Below are 20,199 nucleotides of genomic sequence, written 5' to 3'. Positions count from 1 at the left end.
GTTGATTTACAACGTCATGGTAGTTTCAGGTGTACAGCACAGTGATTCAGAATCTTTTTCAGATTCTTTTCCCTTACAGGTTATTACAAAATAATGGGTAGAGTTCCCTGTGCTATACAGTAGGTCCTTGTTGGCTATCTATTTTATATATAGTAGTGTGTACATTACAACTAACATTTTTATCTCTAGTTGCAGTGAAGTCAAGAGACTTCTTTTGCCACTGATGTTAATGATTTATCATGTTCTAAGCAGGTGAAGGTGGTTGTATCATGACAAATTATAAATAATTTGTCTCTGTAATAGTATCATTAGACTTAAGGAAAATTTCTGATTAGATATATAAATAGAAATCTAATGAGAGAGAAAAAGTGACTCGGTCATTTTCTGAGCTAATCGCTTTGTGAATCTATTTTAAATTGCATTTTAAAATCAACAACCTGAAACCACAAGAAACCGGAGAACCTATTTAATTGCTGAAATGCTTCTCTTTCACCACATACTTGCTCAAATAAGCATTGCACATGAACAGCAAAAGTGGTGGACATTTTGGTAGCTCTTTTTCTGGTTCCTGAGTATTCCCAGCTCACCCCCTCCAAGTCCCTTTGGCCACGTGTAGAGAGACGGTATAGTGTCAGGCTTATGCCCTGACTGTGGAGCCAGACTGCCTGGGTTCAAACTCCAGTTCTGCTATTTACCAATTTGAGCAAATACCCAACCTCTCTGTGCCTCTGTTTCCTCATCTGTAAAATGAGGATAGTAATTGTAGTTACTTCATATGGTTATCACGTGCATATAGGTAAAGCACTCACACGAGTGCCAGGCATGTAACAAGCACACATTGAGTGTTGGCTCTTGTTATTATCATTCCTGGGCAAACTCCTCATGTCTGAGTAAATGTGCTGTGTAGAGTCAGACACTATTTCCAGGATATCTGTGGGTCCAGTCTTGATTTTGCGACCATTCGTGATTTGTAATGTAGACTCTGCCAATAAAAGCAACGAAAATATGAGCACCCCCTTGGGTGCTCTCTAAGCACTATTAGGAGTCCAAAGACACAGAAGACCGAATCCTTCCCTCGAGCAGCTTACAGTGTAGTTGTAGAGATGAGGCCTTCATAGCAAACGAAGAACTAAATACTAGAGTAAGGCCGCGGCCCGTGATGTGACCCAAGAAGCACACATCCACTAGGCAGCCAGAGCCTAAAAGTGGGGAAGTCTTGGTTGTACAGCCCGGTTTGACTGGAGCAGAGAGTCACTTTCTGCAGTTAGTGGAAGCTAAGGGTAGACAGGTGTGCCACTCCCAAATTCTTAAGAGCTCTGTTATGCCAAGGTTTTCATTGTAAAATTATTTTCCTTGTTCTTTGGAGATCATGAAAGAACAGTGTAGGAGCACTGGGCCAGCCCTGAATATTGCATTTCAGAAGACCGTTGAATCCAGGCCTGCAAGGGCTTGGTGCTGCCAGTAAAGACGTTCCTGAGCTCTTGGAACAGAATTTAGTCCCAGCCCTGGGTGAGCATTAGCAGGGGGTGTAAGGTAAGCTGGGTAGGCCTGCCAGGGAGGAGGGGCCCGGTCATGGAGCACGGGGACAGCAGAAAAGGCCAGAAATAAAATGAAAGGCGGCAGATGTTAGGGTTAAGGTTCGATCTTCAAAGTGAATACAAATGCTGAAGTGCCTATAGAAAAACGACGACTGGTGGAGGCTTTCTTTCGAGAAATGGTTCTGTTTATCATTCAACTTCATTTCCTAGCTTCAGTATTAGATACAGTGGCTGCTTAGAGGAGGAGGATGAAAAATCTATCTCAAGATTAAGAAAACACGCACACACAGAATTTTTAATCCATATCTATTTAGACTTTGGGCCTCTACCATAACTTTTTTCCCCAATTTTGTTGAGAAATAATTGACATACGTTACTGTATATGTTTAAGGCATTCAGCATGACGGTTTGATTTACATATCTTGTGAAATGATTACCACAATAGTTTCAGCTAGCATCCATCTTCTCATGCACAGTTGACCCTTGAACAACATGGGTTTGAACTGCATAAGTCCACTTACTTATACTCACATGGATTTTTTTATTGGAAAAAATCATAAATAAATATGAATTTCTTTTTAACATTATCTTTTCATTTTTGATGTCTAATGTTGGTAATACATATAACATCTCCTTTATCGTATATGACAATATGGATGTAGATACTGACAGACAATTCACCTTGAAAACAAAGGACATAAACTTACGGTATTGATAAATACAGTACAGTACTGTCAGTGTATTTTCTCTTCCTTATGATTTTTTTAATAACATTTTCTTTTCTCTAGCTTACTTTATTGTAGTATTTTGGTATATAGCACATACAACATACAAAATTTTTGTTAATCAACTGTTTATGTTATCAGTAAGATTTCCGGTCAACTGTAGACTATTAGTAGTTAAGTTTGGCGGGAGTCAAATTAAGATCTACTCTTGTAGTAGCTTTCCTTTATATCATAAAGCAGTTTTAGCTATGATTATCATTCAACTATAGCTTCTTAAATAATAATGTACAGTTGAGTATCGAAGTTAGTGAATTGATTTCTGATTACATCTAAGACCCTTTGCCTCGTGATCAGTCTAAGAATAGAGTCCATTCATGTGTCAAATATTTATTCATCAATTAATACACTTAAGATGATGTCTTATGCAAAGCTTCCTCTTCCACTCAGGAAAGGGAGAACTTGGAATAGTTTCGTCACATTAACAAATATGCTCTCTGAAATTAACAATAAAAAGTCTTTTCAAAGATATCCAGAATGTATAATTGGTACTTTTTTTTTCCTGAAAGAGTTAAAGCATTTTCTGGAGCTTTTTATGTATTAGGTTAGAAACCATATCCGTAATGTTCCTTTTAGGCCCAAATTGTTTTTTGAAGGATTCTAATATTTTTATTTCAGTTGTAAAATATCACTAGCCCTGGATGAGCTTGTCCACTTTTCAGCATTGGTACATTCATGCTCCACATTTTTACTTTAATATTTTATAACACTTGGCCCCAGTATTAGAGCTAGCCATTTAAAATGAAAATTAGACTTGGCTTTTATTACATCCTGTGACATCAGAGTTTCACTTCTGTTATATACAGGTGATAACAAATTTTTTATTTAGCAAAATCTTCCAGGCCTGTGATGAAATAAATGCACAAGTGGTAGGATGTGTTAAACCCCAATTTGCATCAAGATGATTTGAGGGTTTTTTTTTTTTTTTGTATTTTCCTGGTTTCTTTGGTTTGGTCTTAATCATGCCTCAGCTCACAGAAGATGCTGGGCTTCTGACCTTGTCATAGATAGGGTCTAACACGGTGTCTGGCTCAGAGTAGGGCCTCTCATGCTTGCTTGGGAATCACTGTTGCTGAATGTGCCCACTGGATTGGATCTGAGGATGGCACATCACCGTATGGCAAAGCAGACATCTCCACTTACCAGATAGAACACACGAGGTCAGCTTTAATCAGAGATCATTTGCATATACAGTTCTACGGGGAGGCCAGTCACTACTGAACAGGAAAGTAGTTGAGGAGGTCCACGCTTCCATGACTTCCTGCTGCCCGATGCCTGAGTGTGGGACCACACCAGCTCACTTTGGAGAATGAGGTTTCCTGTTCTGTTTTTTTTTTTCCTAAAGAACAAATTTCCTTCTTATTTGCTTCCTTGGGGACTGTTGTTCCTGTCTCCTCCCCCCATTTTAATTTTATCATTTCTTCTGCCTCTTCCTCTCTCTGATTTTAATCCGTGCATGCCCTCTCTTTCCCCCTCAATAAAATTAAGTTGCCAGTTATCTTCTCTCTTAACTTTAAATCCTTAACTTTCTGCCCACGTTTATCCAAAGATATTTCTTGTTCCTCACCCCTATACTTCCGAACATTCCAACAGAAACTTCCCAAAATAAAAAAAATTGAAACAGAGTTCATGCCTCTCCAACTAGGATTCTCAGCTCATCTCAGCCACAGAAATGGAATGAGAGGGATTCCCACGTCCATAGTCCCCCAAATACCAACATTTCCGTTGGATTGGAAAATACAATAATCCGCTCAGGCATATGAGCATTCACCATAAATCATAGAGTTATGAATAAATCTTGGTTGTCAAAAGCAAATGTGTAGCCGTTCCAACGCGTCTGCCATTAGAATTCAGCAAGGCAGCTGTCAGCTGTTTTCTTGTAATTAAACAGCCAATGAGCAGCTAATTAAGACATATGTGTATACAGAAGTGGAAGTGGGTATGTTAATGAACTGTAGGAATCAATTCATTAAGTGAAAATTGTCAAAAGACCAAACATCAGATCAGCATTTCAGCCTGTGCCTCACTGGGAAGGAGCCCCGAGCCGGAGGGGAGCCCCTCAGAGCTACACCCCACTCCACCCCAGCACCTTTCCAGCCAAACCCACAGGTCTCTGTGCAGCCAACGCCCTCTTGGGGGCAAAACGATTAATAACCCCAATAGGGAATACCATGTCTGTTTCAAAGCTTTTTATCAAGGAGACCTAGCAAAGGAGAGCGTTTTCCTACTTGTGTAAGCCTGGTATTCGATACCCTATAAAATGCCATCTCCCTCACCTTGTGTTTGAACCATTACATGGAACTTTGTACAGCTGAAAAGTGGGGCATTTTTACTTGTCTGTTTTGTTGTTTATCTGTTTCTGTTTGGTCTGCCCCACATGTTTGTCTGGATGACTTTTGGATAGTGTATTAAGAAGTCTCTGGCCTTTGGGTTAAGATGCACCCAGGGTTCAGGGATTCAAATCCTGGCTCCTCTCCTTACCTGCTGTGTGACTTTGGGTACATGGTTTAACCTCTCTGAAGTGTCGTTTTCTTATTTGTAAACAGATATAAAAATACCTACTTTGCAGTGTTGTTGTGAACTGCAAATAAATCGTGTTTGCGAAGTGTCCTCCACGGTGCCCGGTATAGAATAGGAGCTAAGCATGTGATTGTCACCACTGTTTTTATCACTGGCATCATTTTTCCTCTGGTCATTCATTTCACAAGTGTTTGTTGACTGCTCCAAGTACTAAGTTAGCTACTGGAAACAAAGAAACAAAGCTGTCAGTGAGGGAGACAAATTAGTAATACAGCAAGTTAAGGGCTATGAGGGGGATAGCTGCAGGGCTCTAGGGGTGTACATGGGAGGGACACCTCAACCAGCCTTGGGAAGGGCAAGGTCAGAGAAAGTGAATCCTCAAGAGAAGAGAACTTCCAGGAAGGTTGCGGGGCCGGGGTGGGGGTGTGTGTGGAATCCTTTGAGGAACTGTGGACACAGTGGTTTAGGCTTGGCCAGAGTGTGACTTCGAGAAGAGGAGAGAGCTGCCTGGACAGGTGGTCATAGCCAGGTCATCAGTGAGGAGCCATTGAGGGCTCCTAAGCAGGGAAGGGACTTGATCAGGGTTCTGTTTTTAGAAACAGAACATCTTCGGTGATTGTGTGAGGATGGATTGGAGGGAGGGAGGATGGAAGCAGGGAGCAGTGGGGAGGCTGTGTAATAACCCATTCAGGAGATGGTAGATGTGGGAACCTGAGAAAATTGCGGTAAAGATGGAGAAAGGTAGATGGATTGGGGAAACATGAAGATGACCAGAAACAGCCTAACTTAGTGAGTGCATGGATGTGGGTGGCAAGGAGGCCGGGAAGCCCACCTTTGTGCCTTGAGTATCTGGGTGATGGTGGTACCCTTGACTGAACAAGAAAACACTGGAGGAGAAGAGGCTGGGAAAATGGTCAGTGGGTCGGGAAATGTTCTGTTCGGAATGAAGATCAAGCCATTCAGTATGTATTGAATGGGTAAACAACAAGGTCTTACTGTATAGCACAGAGAAAAACTCTACAGTATTCTATGCTGAACCATAATGGAAAAGAATATTTAAAAAGAAGGCATATATATATATATTATATATATATAATATATATATAGCTGAATCACTTTGCTGTACAGCAGAAATTAACACAACATTGTAAATCAACTCTACTTCAATTAAAAAGAATAATAAAGCCATTCAGCTGAGGTTTCTGGAGAGTGTGTGTGTATGTGTGTGTTGGTGATGGGGGTGACAAGGCTATAGAAGGCCAGGCCACAGCTTTGGGTTTGTGCCTGTCCAGAATACAGGGGAGCCACTCAGACAGCCTGGTGAGAAGCGAGGGGTCCAGCAAGGACTGGACTCAGTCCAGTCACGTGCTGGTCAGTTTTTAGCAGCCAGCAGTGTCTATATGTATGTCCATAACTTTAGTGTATATGTCACTGATGTAATTTCATACATTTTATAAATAGTAAAATCGACAATATTATAAACAGAGAATATAGTATATAGTGTGTGTATATATATATATATATATACATACACACTATATAGTATATATATAGACGGCCATTTCTCACGGAATGTGCACATTGATTTTTGCTGAACTCTCACATCCATACCTGTGGTTGCAACTGACGAAAGACTGTAGCACCAACGTGATTTTTCGTTTACATTAATGAATAAGAGGAAAGTGAAACAAGGAAAAACATGTTTTGGAGCGTCACTCATTCGTCAGTGATGACTTGAACAACTTCTTTGCTGAATCAGATAATCGTGTTTAAAAACTGGAAGAATATTTCTTTACATTCTTTCTTGTGCTCTTCACAATGTGATGGCTACAGACATGACATATTTTTAAATTGAACCCACATCATTATCATTTTCTTCATCACTTTTTAAAAATTTTTATCGAATTATAGTTGATTTACAATGTTGTGTTAGTTTCAGGTGTACAACAAAGTGATTCAGTTATATATATATATGTACATATATCTATTCTTTTTCAGATTCTTTTCTCATATAGGTTATTACAGTGTATCGAGTAGAGTTCCCTGTGCTATACAGCAGGTCCTTGTTGGTTATCTATTTTTATATAGTAGTGTGTATATGTGAATCCCAAACTCCTAATTTATCTTCATCACTTTTTAAATCTAGACGGTAAGCAGAGCCATAAATCAAGCCCTGATCCGCAGCACTTGTCAATTTCTGTGGCGTGAATACTCTCAGCACCTGGTCAATTTCAGACCCCCCCACATGACACCTCACTGCACGCAGGATAAGGAAAAGGTGCACAGTAGCACACCGTTATGCAGGGAGCTACCATTCAGATGTAATTGATGTAAATAACCTCAAAAACAGGGACAGCAGCAAAATAGTAATAAAATAATAAGTTAACGTTTAATAATGGTGATGTTTAACAGTTGGTTTACAAAATTCCTGAAATGTTAACATTCAGCTCTTGCAACCTGGTATCAGCCTTCTCCCACACCCACGGCCTCAGTCCCTGTGCTGGGGAGCTCCAATCTAGTGGAATCGATTAAAAATTTCATAGCATACATCCAAATTGTTGTGTTTTTTTAAATTAAGAAATAAAATTTTCCAGGGCTTCCCTGGTGGCACAGTGGTTAAGGAATCCGCCTGCCAATGCAGGGGACTCAGGTTCGAGCCCTGGTCCGGGAAGATCCCATATGCTGCGGAGCAGCTCAGCCCATGCACCACAACTACTGAGCCTACACTCTAAAGCCCGCAAGCCACAACTTCTGAAGCCTGCGTGCCACAACTACCGAAGCCTGCGCGCCTAGAGCCTATGCTCTGCAACAAGAGAAGCCACCGTAATGAGAAGCCCGCGCACCGCAAGGAAGAGTAGCCCCCACTCGCTGCAACTAGAGAAAGCCCACGCGCAGCAACAAAGGCCCAATGCAGCCAAAAATAAATAAATTTATTTATTTATTAAAAAAATTTTTTTTCCCAGAGAATAGAGGCAGGAATCAGGAATAAAACTCAAGGAAAGGCACTTTGAAAGACTTGGTGAAATAAGGGGAGATAAACTTGAGAGTTCTCTTTGAGGCAGCAGGAATGGGGGCAGAAGGCTGACATGTGTGAGGAAATCAAGACTGTGTGACATCGGTTTTGTTAGCCCAGCACTGCAGGAGAGATGCTTACGTGGGAGGACACTGCACTTAAAATTAGGGCATTGGAGTTTGAGTCCCAGCACTAACACGTAGCCATGGGAGAGCCTTGGACAAGTCACTTACCATTCTGAGCTTCATTTTTGTTATCTGCAAAATCAGAAAACTAGACCTTAACAAGGGAAGGCAGCCGAGTCTTCAGAAAGCTTTGTTAAAATGTTTGCCATACAAAATGACATTTCTTCTTTTTTGACCTATAAAAATGGTGCTTTCACATGGTTCAAACTAGTTTGTATGCCTGCGACTATACTCCCAAAGGTTGTAGTTCAATAGATCTCATGTGTATTTTCTAAAAGCTCCATGGGTGATCCTCATACACCGTCAGTTTGAGAACTACTGAATCTGATAATCTCTCTACTTCATTTCATCTCTGAAGGCCTGTTTGTATTGTTCTAATGTATTGCAACAACTGCATGTGAGTATGCTGCCACTAGGTGGTGGTAGTGTGCCGCAGTCACACCAAGTGCTGTATCTTACCCTGCAATTCATCATGGTGGCCCTCTCTGCTCAAGCCCACCATGTTTATAATGGCACATCTCCGTGTATCTTGACATCCATAAAAAGTGAACTTTTAAGAAAGCCAAAGAAGTCATTCATTAGCTTAGCTTTTAGAAATAAAACTCCAAAATTGTGTACTTAATATCTTTCCCAGCTGACTCACAGCTTCAGCACTTTCTTCTTTATGTATACCTCCTCAGTTCCACCCCAAAACTCCGAGTGCTGCCTTGTGCTGTCACTGCTCTCTGTGTGGCCTCAAGCTTCCCAGCCCCTAGAACTGGTGTCTCAGCTTACTCATTTCTCAGTGTGACCCTCTCCAGGATTGCTCCCCAGTCAGTCAAGATCCTGCTTCTACATTTATGAGCATACTTCTCCCTTGAGGAAGGAAGGTACCTACCACACTTTCTCCCTTTCTTCCTCTTCTTTCTTGCTCTTCTAATCCTTCTCCTCTTAGGTGTTCATCAGCTTTAAATACTTTATCAGTTTAACTGCCCAAATCCTCTGAGAAACCCCAAGGAATACTGAAATGAAAAGTTTTATTGTTTGTTTGTTTTTAAGGGAAAAAAGGGAGCAGGAAAGGAAGACCAACCTCATTCTGTCTGAAATGCAAAGTTTAGTGTATCAGAGTCACCCAGGCTTACCCTCTTTCTCCCTTCACAGCTCTCACCTTATAACCCCACCTGACCCCTCCCACTTGGTATTTGATAGCTAGCCTTGTGGGCATGACTCTGTCGACTTAATCCAAAAGAAAGGTCTCTTTTCTGGTCCTTAGCACTGCCATTCTCTGAACTTTCCACAGTCATTTGCTCAAATGACTCAGTGAGAAATAAATGGTGTTGTAAAGAGTAAGGTGAAGCATCCATGAACAAGAAACTATATTCAATATCCTGTGATAAACCATAATGGAAAAGAATATTTAAATAAAGAATATATATATATATGTAAAACTGAATCACTTTGCTGTACAGCAGAAATTAACACAACATCGTGAATCAACTGTACATCAATAAAAAACAAACAAAAAACAAAGCTGAGGCATCCGAAGAAGTGTAGTCCTTTTCCAAACATTGGTTGCAGCCTCAGTGCTGTCGCTCCAAGAGCATGTGGAAAACCTCGTGGATTTGCCTTGCAACTGATGGCATTTCTCAGACATCTTTAATGATAGTGATTGTGTGTCCTTGAAGTCAGTTTGTTGTTGTTATGTTTGTTTTCTAAACAAGCCAGAGTAAAAGTAACTTGAATAAATGGGGACATAATTCTCCCAGTCGGAAATGAGGGAAAAATCACGAAATCGTGAGACTGGTTTCCTCATGTGAATAACCCACATCAGGAGGTGGCAGTAGAAGAGGAATCTGTAAAATGCCTGGGCATTGGCGCCGTGGCCAGCCAAAGGGGCTAACCTGAAGGAAAACGCTAATTTCAGAGCAGATCAGTCTCGCTCTTTTGTCATGCATACCTTGTGCCTTGACACTGCCTCCTTTCAGGATTGCCTTCTATGAGAACCCCCAAGTGGGAATCCTTCTGACACCCAAAGGAAGCAGAAAAATAACAAAAGGGATAAACGTGTGAGTTCTGGAATTAAACCACCTAAATTCAGATCCTGGCTTTACCCCCATGCAGGGGGGTAGGGGGGGCGGGGGTGGGGGTGGGGTTCTGAGCTAGTGCCTCTCTAAGCCTCAGGTTCTTTGACCTAAAAACCAGGAAAACGATAGCAACTGCCTCGTGTTGCTCTTGTCAAGATTACGTGATGAAATCCATGTAAAGCACAAGGTGCCTAGCAAATAATAAGCTCTGTTTTAACGATTCCTGGGATTGGTTTTAATCAAGTAGGTGAGACATATAGACAAAAAACGACTGCTGTGAAGAGGGAAGTTTGTCAGATTCACAGACTTAGAGAGTGAATTTGTGGTTACCAAGGGGGAAGGGTTGTGGGGGGGATAGATTGGGAGTTTGGGATTGACATGTACACACTGCTATATTTAAAATGGATAACCAACAAGGACCTACTGTATAGCACAGGAAACTCTGCTCAATATTATGTAACAACTTAAATGGGAAAAGAATTGGAAAAAGAATAGATACATGCATATGTATAACTGAATCACTTTGCTGTACACCTGAAACTAATACAACATTATTAATCAACTATACTCCACTATAAAATAAAAATTTTTAAAAAGAGAAGTTGGTTATAACATAGGTCCCTTGAAACAGGAGGCACAGCATGCCACACAGAGGACCACAGTGGAAAGCACCAGGGTCAGTCAGGAGGCAGATGGAATGAGGGGGAAGCATCGGAGGAGGTGGCTGGATGTTAGGGCTCTGGATCGGTTGGTCTGCATGTAAAAGGTGTGCTCCCAGGCAAGTTGTTTGCTATTTCTAGGAATTAGGTAGTCCTGGGGAGCATAATCTCTCCTGGGTCATTTGCTCCTGGGTTATCAAGACCTCAAGATGTCAAAGCATTAAAAATACAGAATAAAAAGATATGATTAATATAGACACTCATTAAGATCTCTCTTATCATCATCATCATTATCATTATCGTTATGCCCTCCCAGACTTCTCTTGTAGCAGAGCAAACTAGTGGTTGTATATAGCGTCTGTGCTAACATCCTGGAATTTCATTAGTGGTGGTTTGATGTTAACTTGAGTTTAGTATGTGAAAACTAAAGAGTAGCCTTTTTTTTTCCTTTGATAATGATCCAAGCATTATTCAAGAGCTGTGTCTAGGGGCTTCCCTGGTGGCGCAGTGGTTGAGAGTCCGCCTGCCGATGCAGGGGACACGGGTTCGTGCCCCGGTCCGGGAAGATCCCACATGCCGCGGAGCAGCTGGGCCCGTGAGCCATGGCCGCTGAGCCTGCGCGTCCGGAGCCTGTGCTCTGCAACGGGAGAGGCCACAACAGTGAGAGGCCCGCGTATCGCAAAAAAAAAAAAAAAAAAAAAAAAAAAGAGCTGTGTCTAGTCCTGGATTTCAGATTTTTTAAGAAAGTGGAGAAACTGGAAAGGATCCTAAGAAGAAATACTAAAGGTACAAAAGAACCTAGAAAGAAAGGTGACAGATGCTGTGATTCGGTCTACAGACAAGGTACTGGGAGATAACTTGGCAGCCTGCAAGTACTGGTTCCATTTAAAGAAAAAAGAGAGATTGTGTAGACATTCTTCATATTCGACGATTATAGAACGAAATGGAGCAGGCTCATTCAGCCTCAGTTAAAGGAGAAGAAAAATTCAGCGTCAGCTAAAGGAAAAGCAAATAATTCCTGATCCTAGGCACCTGCAGTGACAGCAAACATGGAGGGTCTGAAGGTGGTGGAGTCTCAAGAAGGTAATAAACACCTTTCAGCCTTGACAGAGATTATGTGTCTCCGACTCAACTGAATACCTAGACAGGTGACCTCTTGGTATCTCTTTCTAAGGATTATCTGCCTCTGTTACCATTTATATTTTCTTGAATTCTCTCCACTAAGCCCCAAAGAAAGCTTTACTTCTCACTTTCTTGTCAACAGAGGAAAAAAAAAAAAAAAAAACCCACAGCTTTTTAGATATTTTGAGAAGAGAGAGAGATTGCCTCACAGAAGAGGCCAGACTTGATATCAGGGAGGTTTGAAGTACAATAGACATTCTGAGACCCTGGGCCCCCAGCCTTGCCCATGTTGGTCAGTGAGCAGCCTGGCAGAGAGGTGGTAAGAGGTCAGTGCCTGTCCCTCCCATCCTAAGTTGGTTTCCAAAAGGAAAGAACTGGGAACTGAGGTCATATCCATCATAACCGTGACTTAATCCACCAAGTCCCCAGCCATCACAGAAGAAAGCAGATGTACTGAATAGTTCTTCCTGAGTAGCTCACATACCTTTCTACCCACATACTGTAGAAAAATCAGAAAGCACAGATGAACAGAAAGAAAATTAAGATCACTCATGCCCCCACCAACCAGTGCCAGCTGTTCTTTTCACTCGAGGGCATAATTTTCCAAAGTTTCTTCCATGTTAAATATATGGATTTTCCCTACAAAATTGGATTATGTTGTGTTTAGTTCTTTAGCTGTTTTTTTTATTCAGAAGTATATTTTTAATAACCTTTTTATGTCAATAATTGTATTTCTAAAACACCGTTTTTAAAGGTTGCTGAATGTATAGATATCCAGTATGACTCTTACAATTCACTACTGTTGGACATTTAGCGTCTTTCTAATTTTTTTTTTTCCCTTACCGATAGTGCTGTGATGAACATCCATGTAGGTAAATCTCTGTACCATTCTTAACATTCCTTTAAAACATATTCCTTAAAGGGTAGTTACTGGTTCAATGGATAGGCATGTTTTTAAGGAGTTTGATAGAACTGCCAAGTTGGCCTCTAGAAAAATCTTCTGGTGAGAGAGTGCTCTTATCAGTTTGCCCAGCACTCTGTCACTCTGTTAGTTCTTCAGGATTTTACCTTACCTTCTCCACTAGTGTCCCCTTGGTTGGGATCATCTGTCTTTGCCATTAGAGATTTGAAGGTGACTCTACTCTTGTGTACCTTCCATGGCTCTGCTTCATAGAAATGACTCTGGTTACCTTCTTTTTTTTTTTTCAGAGTACATCCCTAGTTTGGAAAACCACTGAGAGATAAGTAAACAATCAAAAGATAACCAGAAACAAACCCCCCATATGTTTGGAAATTAAGAACTGTGCTTGTATAGATAAACAACAATATCCTACTGTATAGAAGAGGGAACTATATATATATATGTATATATATACACACACACACACACATACATATATATGTAACTGAATCACTTTGCTGTGCACCAGAAACTAGTACAACATTGTAAATCAACTATACTTCAACTTTTAAAAATGTGCTTCTCAAGAACATATGGATTAAAGAAGAAAGCTGTTGAAAACTAGAGCAGATTTCAGGTTGAATAATCATGAAAATACTACATAGCAGAACTTGTGGGTTGCTACCAAAACGTAACTAAAAGGAACCCTTGCAGCTTTAAGAAAAGAAACAGCAGTGAAAATTAATGAGCTACTAAGAATCCAGCTCAAGAAATCAGCAAAAATGAATGGATCAATGAGTGAATGAATTAGTGAAATCCTTGAGGTCAGTGCTCCTTACGCATCTTAGTACAGCTCCTTATTTCCAAAACAGTGCTTACTAAGTGGAACTTGATGAACATCAGATTGGATTTGTTCAATCTTCAAGGCCATGATTCTAAACACAGGATATTTCCAAACTGTCAAGGGTAGAGTATTCCCAGTCTGACTGATCTGCCAAGATAATCCTTCCAAGTGTCACTTAACTTCTTGGGGCAGTAGATTCTGACTTGAGGAATGGAAGACGCCTAAAAGACGGTGGATTTACGTGGTCTGGTTGAGATGAGCACAGTGTACCAGGATTGCAGCCACCTGTGTTACGGTGAGGCTGCACCTTCTTATCTCTGGACACCCCAGAAGAGTGTTTTGTGTGTATTCTACTAAAAATGTTTTGGAGATAAAGGTTAAAGATAAGTGCCTTGGTACCGTTTCATTAAGCACACAGCCTTTGATCATCAGAGACCAAGAAGAGGGCCCAATCCTGTGCCTTCTACATAGGCAGCTGTCTGCTGCAGTTAAAGAAAGCTTTGCATGTGTAAGGGACACAGGATTGGGCTCTGGGGATCAATTTTACTCGAGGAAAAAGAAGTGACTTTAATTTCATTAATGGTCTCCAGGATGATTGTGCTACCAGTTTAATTCTCCATTAAATGTGCATGCTGCGTGGCGCTCCGTTTCTTGCCTTTAGTATCATTCAGCTCCAGCTGACACTAACCTGTTTCCTATTTCATAACTGAATCACAGGGCTTTTTCAGGAGAAGTCAGCAAAGCAATGCCACCTACTCCTGTCCTCGTCAGAAGAACTGTTTGATTGATCGAACCAGTAGGAACCGCTGCCAACACTGTCGATTACAGAAATGCCTTGCCGTGGGGATGTCTCGAGATGGTGAGCACCCGGATCTGCCAGAATATGTCCCCTCTGTCCCTCGACCCCCTCCACCCCTCCCTCCTCTGGCAGCTTTGTGGGTGTCACAGCAGTTACTTCTCCTCCATAAACCATTCCAGTCAGTTCACTGGCTGATGGGGGGCTGGGGGCGGGGGTGGCATGGAGGAGAATTGTCTGTGTGGTCAGAACACCTTCAGATTTTTGACGTTTAAAACAGGGGTCCCTTGGGCTTCCCTGGTGGCGCAGTGGTTGAGAGTCCGCCTGCCGATGCAGGGGACACGGGTTCGTGCCCCGGTCCGGAAGGATCCCACATGCCGCGGAGCGGCTGGGCCCGTGAGCCATGGCCGCTGAGCCTGCACGTCAGGAGCCTGTGCTCCGCAACGGGAGAGGCCGCAACAGTGAGAGGCCCGTGTACCGCAAAAAAAATAAAACAGGGGTCCCCAGCCCCCAGGCCATGGACCATTACCAGTTAGGAACCGGGCCGCACAGCAGGAGGTGAGCGGCAGGCCAGCAAGCTAGTGAAGCTTCATCTGCCGCTCCCTCATCGCTCGCATTCCCGCCTGATCTCCCCCGTCCCCCGTCCGTGGAAAAATGTTCTTCTATGAAACCAGTGCCTGGTGCCAGAAAGGTTAGGGACTACTGGTTTAAAACATTACATGTGGATGAATTGATGGAAGGTAAGTGTTAACCTGAGGGTCTTAAAAAGGATACCTTCTAGAAGCATTTTTCCCCACAGAAGACACAAGCCAGAGCTAATTGTTACATGTCTTACACTAGTAAGGTTATTGCCAGTTGGGATGAATTAGCTTTTATGCTAACTGGATCCAAAGTCAAACGTTTGTACATACAGTATGTGTGAAAATAATGCAAAGCATGCCCAAGTGACAAATGTTCTTTTCATTAAGAGAAGCTATTTTAAGAACTAGAGACCATCTACCATTTATTTGCAAAACAGTTCAGGATCTTCCTGGAAAACTGTCTTAAGTGCACGGAATAATCAACACCAGATTTCAAGACTATTCTTATATAAGGAAATTGGGCAGTTAGTGTAGTGGATACATTTTAAGGACTTTTCCAAATATACTGGCTGGCTGGTTCTCTTGAGAGATCTCTTTGAAGGAAACATCTCTTCCAATGGAGTTTCAGCCTGTGGAAAAATAACTTCAGACTGCTGGGCAGGCATTCTGAAGGTCTCCTTTCCCCATAATCAGATGTTCTTGGGGCCTGTGGACCCACCCAGGCACAAGTTGTACACAGGGTGACCTCTTAGAATTTGTAGGACCAAAGTGAAGTTTTGGGGATTGGAAGATGCAAGTCACAGAACTCACACTGTATTCTCAGAAATCCTGTGATATGCAGCTCTGCAGATTTCATCTTCCAGTGGCACTAAACTCACAAAATTAGGTATATCTCTTATGAATCTGTAAGTTAAAAATCACAAGTTGTGTGTGTATTTTCTCAAGACCCAATCCAGGGACTTCCCTGGCAGTCCTGTGGTTCGGGCTCTGGGCTTCCACTGCAGGGGGCGTGGGTTCGATCTCTGGTCAGGGAACAAAGATCCCACAAGACGCACAGCACAGCCAAAAACAAAAAAAGCCTGATCCATTCATTTCACTTATGGGATAGCATGATTACTGTTGTTAATATTAAGAAAACAGTTAAAACACAATTCAGAGTCATAGCAGAACAAGTTTCCCCTATGGGTATTAATCCCCTTGGGGGTTCCAGAGTATTCTTTTCAAAAAAAATTAAGTACCTTCAGTATGCCTTGTGGAGATTTCTCGTATAAGTGACAGCACACTTTGTTGTGGACTTGGAGTGAATCTGGGGGCTTATACAATTATAGGCCTGAAATTCAGAGCCTACATCAGCCTGACTGCTATCTAACCAGCCCCACCCAAGTTTGTCACCTGAGTTGTGGAAACTGGAAATTGACCAGAATCCAGCTCGCTTGTTTCCTCTGTGCAGAATGAAAGCACATCCTCCTTGGCAGGAAAAAGATCCACCAGCTGGCCTGGACAGTGGGCCCTGATTCCCAACTTCACTTCCATCTATCCTGCCTCCTGCCCCAAGAGTCATAGAATTATGTTGATGGTCAGATGGGTGAATTCATCCACCTGGTCAGGTATCAATTTAACCATAATCAATTAGGAGGTTTTAATCCCTCCAGCAGCGGCTTTATCTACACATACAGAGTCAGGCTGAGAAATAAATGGGTTAGTGGGGGGTTCAGACCAGGAAATCATAGGATTTTTTTTCTCAATTATCTGGGTGTTTTAGGAGAAATCATTTGGGATACTAAATGAACTGGAAAATTACTCCAGTCACTGTTCCACTTTAAATATGGGGACACATCTCACGGAGAAGGGCTGCACACACAAATTCTCCCGATGGGGATCTTCCACAGAGTCTGCCCTTTCCAAAATTCTGATATTCTTTTTACTTGAGGCTAAATGAGTACAGCAGAAAGTGTCCTTTAAAGATGGATCCAAGGCATGGAAGCAACCTAAGTGTCCATCGACAGATGAATGGATGTAGAAGATGTGGCACATATATGCAATGGAATATTACTCAGCCATTAAAAGAAACAAAATTGTTATTTGTAGTGAGGTGGATGGACCTAGAGCCTCTCATACAGAGTGAAGTAAGTCAGAAAGAGAAAAACAAATACCGTATGCTAACACATATATATGGAATCAAAAAAAAAAAAAAAAAAAAAGGTTCTGAAGAACCTAGGGGCAGGACAGGAATAAAGACACAGACATAGAGAATGGACTTGAGGACACGGGAAGGGAGAAGGGTAAACTGGGACGAAGTGAGAGAGTGGCATGGACAAATATATACACTACCAAATGTAAAATAGCTAGCTAGTGGGAAGCAGCTGCATAGCACAGGGAGATCAGCTCAGTGCTTTGTGACCACCTAGAGGGGTGGGATAGGGATGGTGGGAGGGAGATGCAAGAGGGAGGAGACATGGGGATATATGTATACATATATAGCTGATTTACTTTGTGATACAGCAGAAACTAACACACCATTGTAAAGCAATTATACTCCAATAAAGATGTTAAAAGAATAATAATAATTTTAAAAAGACAGGTCCAAGGGTCTCACAGGGACCTCAAGACCCAGGAGCAAGAGAGGGCATAGACTCAAGAGATGTAATTCATGGAATTGCAAATGCTTCGTCCAGTCTGTTGAGCTTTCTCAAGGAAGCCCCAGATTTGGCCATTTGATCAGGAAGAAACTCATGTGAGCATACGGATTAGCGAAATGAGTGCAAGTTGAGGTTTGACTGCTTGTGCCCCAGTAACACCTCCGTGAGTCTGTGCGTCCCTGTGCTTTGTTCTGAACACTGGGAAAAGAAACATCTAGACCATCTACCTGGGTAGAGAGGGAACAAGCCCATTAAGTCGCATTTCAGTAGCTCCTACTGAGCCTGGGGTTGTGTGACAGCACAAAAACGTAGGTGGTCATTGCTCTGGGTCTCTTATACCAGCCCTGGGTCTGTTTCTGAAACGCAGCTCCTCTGGGATGTGTCTTTGCTGTTTGGGATGTGGAACAAGCCTGTGTGAGGTGGGACCATTTATTTTCACCTCAGGATCATGTCCTTATTTTGTGGTTGTGTGGTTTTTGATGGAATTGTCTGCAACTTCAAAGGAACTCCTAAAGCATGTTGGAGAGGATCATGGAGAAAAGCGTGTTGTACATGGTGTGTCTTGGCTTTTTTCTTCCAGCTGTAAAATTTGGCCGCATGTCGAAAAAGCAACGAGACAGCTTGTACGCAGAAGTACAGAAACACCGGATGCAGCAGCAGCAGCGAGACCACCAACAGCAGCCTGGAGAGGCCGAGCCGCTGACTCCCACCTACAGCATCTCGGCCAACGGGCTTACGGAGCTTCACGACGACCTCAGCAGCTACATTGACGGGCACACCCCCGAGGGCAGCAAGGCAGACTCTGCCGTCAGCAGCTTCTACCTGGACATACAGCCTTCCCCGGACCAGTCAGGTCTTGATATCAACGGAATCAAACCAGAACCAATATGTGACTACACACCAGCATCAGGCTTCTTTCCCTACTGCTCTTTCACCAATGGAGAGACGTCCCCAACTGTGTCCATGGCAGAACTAGGTAATGGCTTCCGTGTTTCCATTGGGATGGACTACTTGTGCCATTTGAAGGAAATGGGATTTGTCTGACTTTCCTTTAATGAGTTATGTTATTAAAATGATGCATCTAAAAGGGCGAGTCACCTTTACCATTTGGACCACTTCATAATTCCAACCTGCCCCCTTGGTTTTGACTGTCCACTGTTTCCCATCATATATCCAAGAAACTCAGTGACCTCTCAGCATCAGAGCTGAGACAATATGAACTTAAAGCAATCTTTAAATTCCACAGAAAACTGTAAGTTCAGGGAATGGCCCCATTAACTCCACTGATTTAGTTATGTTCTAAGTATTGCTTTATACCAAAAGTTATAAAAATAGCAACCCACAGACTTAACCTGGCACATAGACATGGGTTTTTGACCAGTGCAGAGCTTTACAATTTTTGAATTGGTTGCTAAAATTTTAAACCTGGACAATTCCACCTGAAAGTTCAGATTTTCAGTTTCTTGTGGAAGGAAAAAAAAACATGGTCTAGTTACACTGGACCAGCATTTGGGAATGGCAACAACCAACTGGTACCACTTAGGGCCTAACGCCTTGAAATGGGCCCATCCCACTCTCGGCATTTATATCCCTGCCCAGTCGCCGTATGCATCTAAGTTTTGCAACTCTGACACATTCTATAATCGTTAAAGGGAAATTGGCTTCTTTATTTGCCAAAATGTTTTGGTGATGGATATTAATGCAAAACTGATGTATGTCATAGAAGACTCACCATGCCAAAAAAAACCCCACAAAAACCTGTCATTTCCTTATTCCTGTGACATTGGTGCTTCTTGGGAGATGTGACCTAGAAATGTTAACACAGACAATGGAAAACTTTTCATTTCAAGGAAGTTGTGTTATAACATCCTCTGTTATATTTAATCGATTTTTAAGTACAGCACTATTATTAGAGAAACTTTGATAAGGACCTTTACTGTTTGAGAATTTGATCTACTCCTCCCCATGGTTCCTCACACAAGGTTATAATCCTTTGGGATATTTCAATTAGTTGCTATGAAGATGACTAAGTTAAGACGAAGAGAGAAGGAAGACTTCACATGGAAAAGAACCAGCAGGTTCTGACTTGAGCACAGACGTCCTTAGTTCACAGAAATAACGGTTGTGTTCTTTAGACGGTTTCTCCACCTCTGTACCCCATAAAACATTTTTAAAGTGAAATTTATATTTCCAGTAAAATCTTTCTCCAAATAGAACAAATTGAATGTTCTTTACGGTTTTTACACAAGCACCTCTTTATGGGTCTAAATTTAAATCCTCAGGAGCAGGGACATTTTAAGCCTGGTCTTTAGCCACTGAACAGCATTAAAGGTGTATCACAGCTCTTTTGATTAACAGAGAAACCTCTGAACTAGAAGCCAAGCTGAGCCAGAGCTAGGCTTGATTTTTTTTTTTTTTTTTTCTTGAACTAGAACAAAAACCTTCCGTTTTTGTCGTGAGATCTTGGTTGACTGAGCCTTAAGCAGAGCTGTAATGAAAGTAAAATTTTCAGAAATGAATAAGGATTTGATTGAAAACTGACATGATACAGTGAAA

General features: G+C 41.9%; 1 protein-coding gene across 2 annotated transcripts in view; it reads left to right on the top strand.

Moving 5' to 3' along the window:
• The window catches only part of RORA (RAR related orphan receptor A), a 728,434-nt gene that overhangs the window by 692,878 nt on the left and 15,357 nt on the right, over positions 1-20,199 (top strand). For both annotated transcript variants that reach the window (XM_029239445.1, XM_029239444.1), the window contains 2 exons: positions 14,345-14,486; positions 18,224-18,619. In XM_029239445.1, coding sequence (XP_029095278.1) covers positions 14,345-14,486; positions 18,224-18,619 — 538 coding nt within the window. The remainder of the gene's footprint in view (positions 1-14,344; positions 14,487-18,223; positions 18,620-20,199) is intronic.

The sequence above is a fragment of the Monodon monoceros genome, unplaced genomic scaffold (assembly GCF_005190385.1).
Source record: "Monodon monoceros isolate NGI ecotype Baffin Bay Population unplaced genomic scaffold, NGI_Narwhal_1 Super_Scaffold_21, whole genome shotgun sequence".
In the NCBI taxonomy this organism is placed as follows: Eukaryota; Metazoa; Chordata; class Mammalia; order Artiodactyla; family Monodontidae; genus Monodon; species Monodon monoceros.
This window is presented reverse-complemented; position numbering and strand designations above follow the sequence as displayed.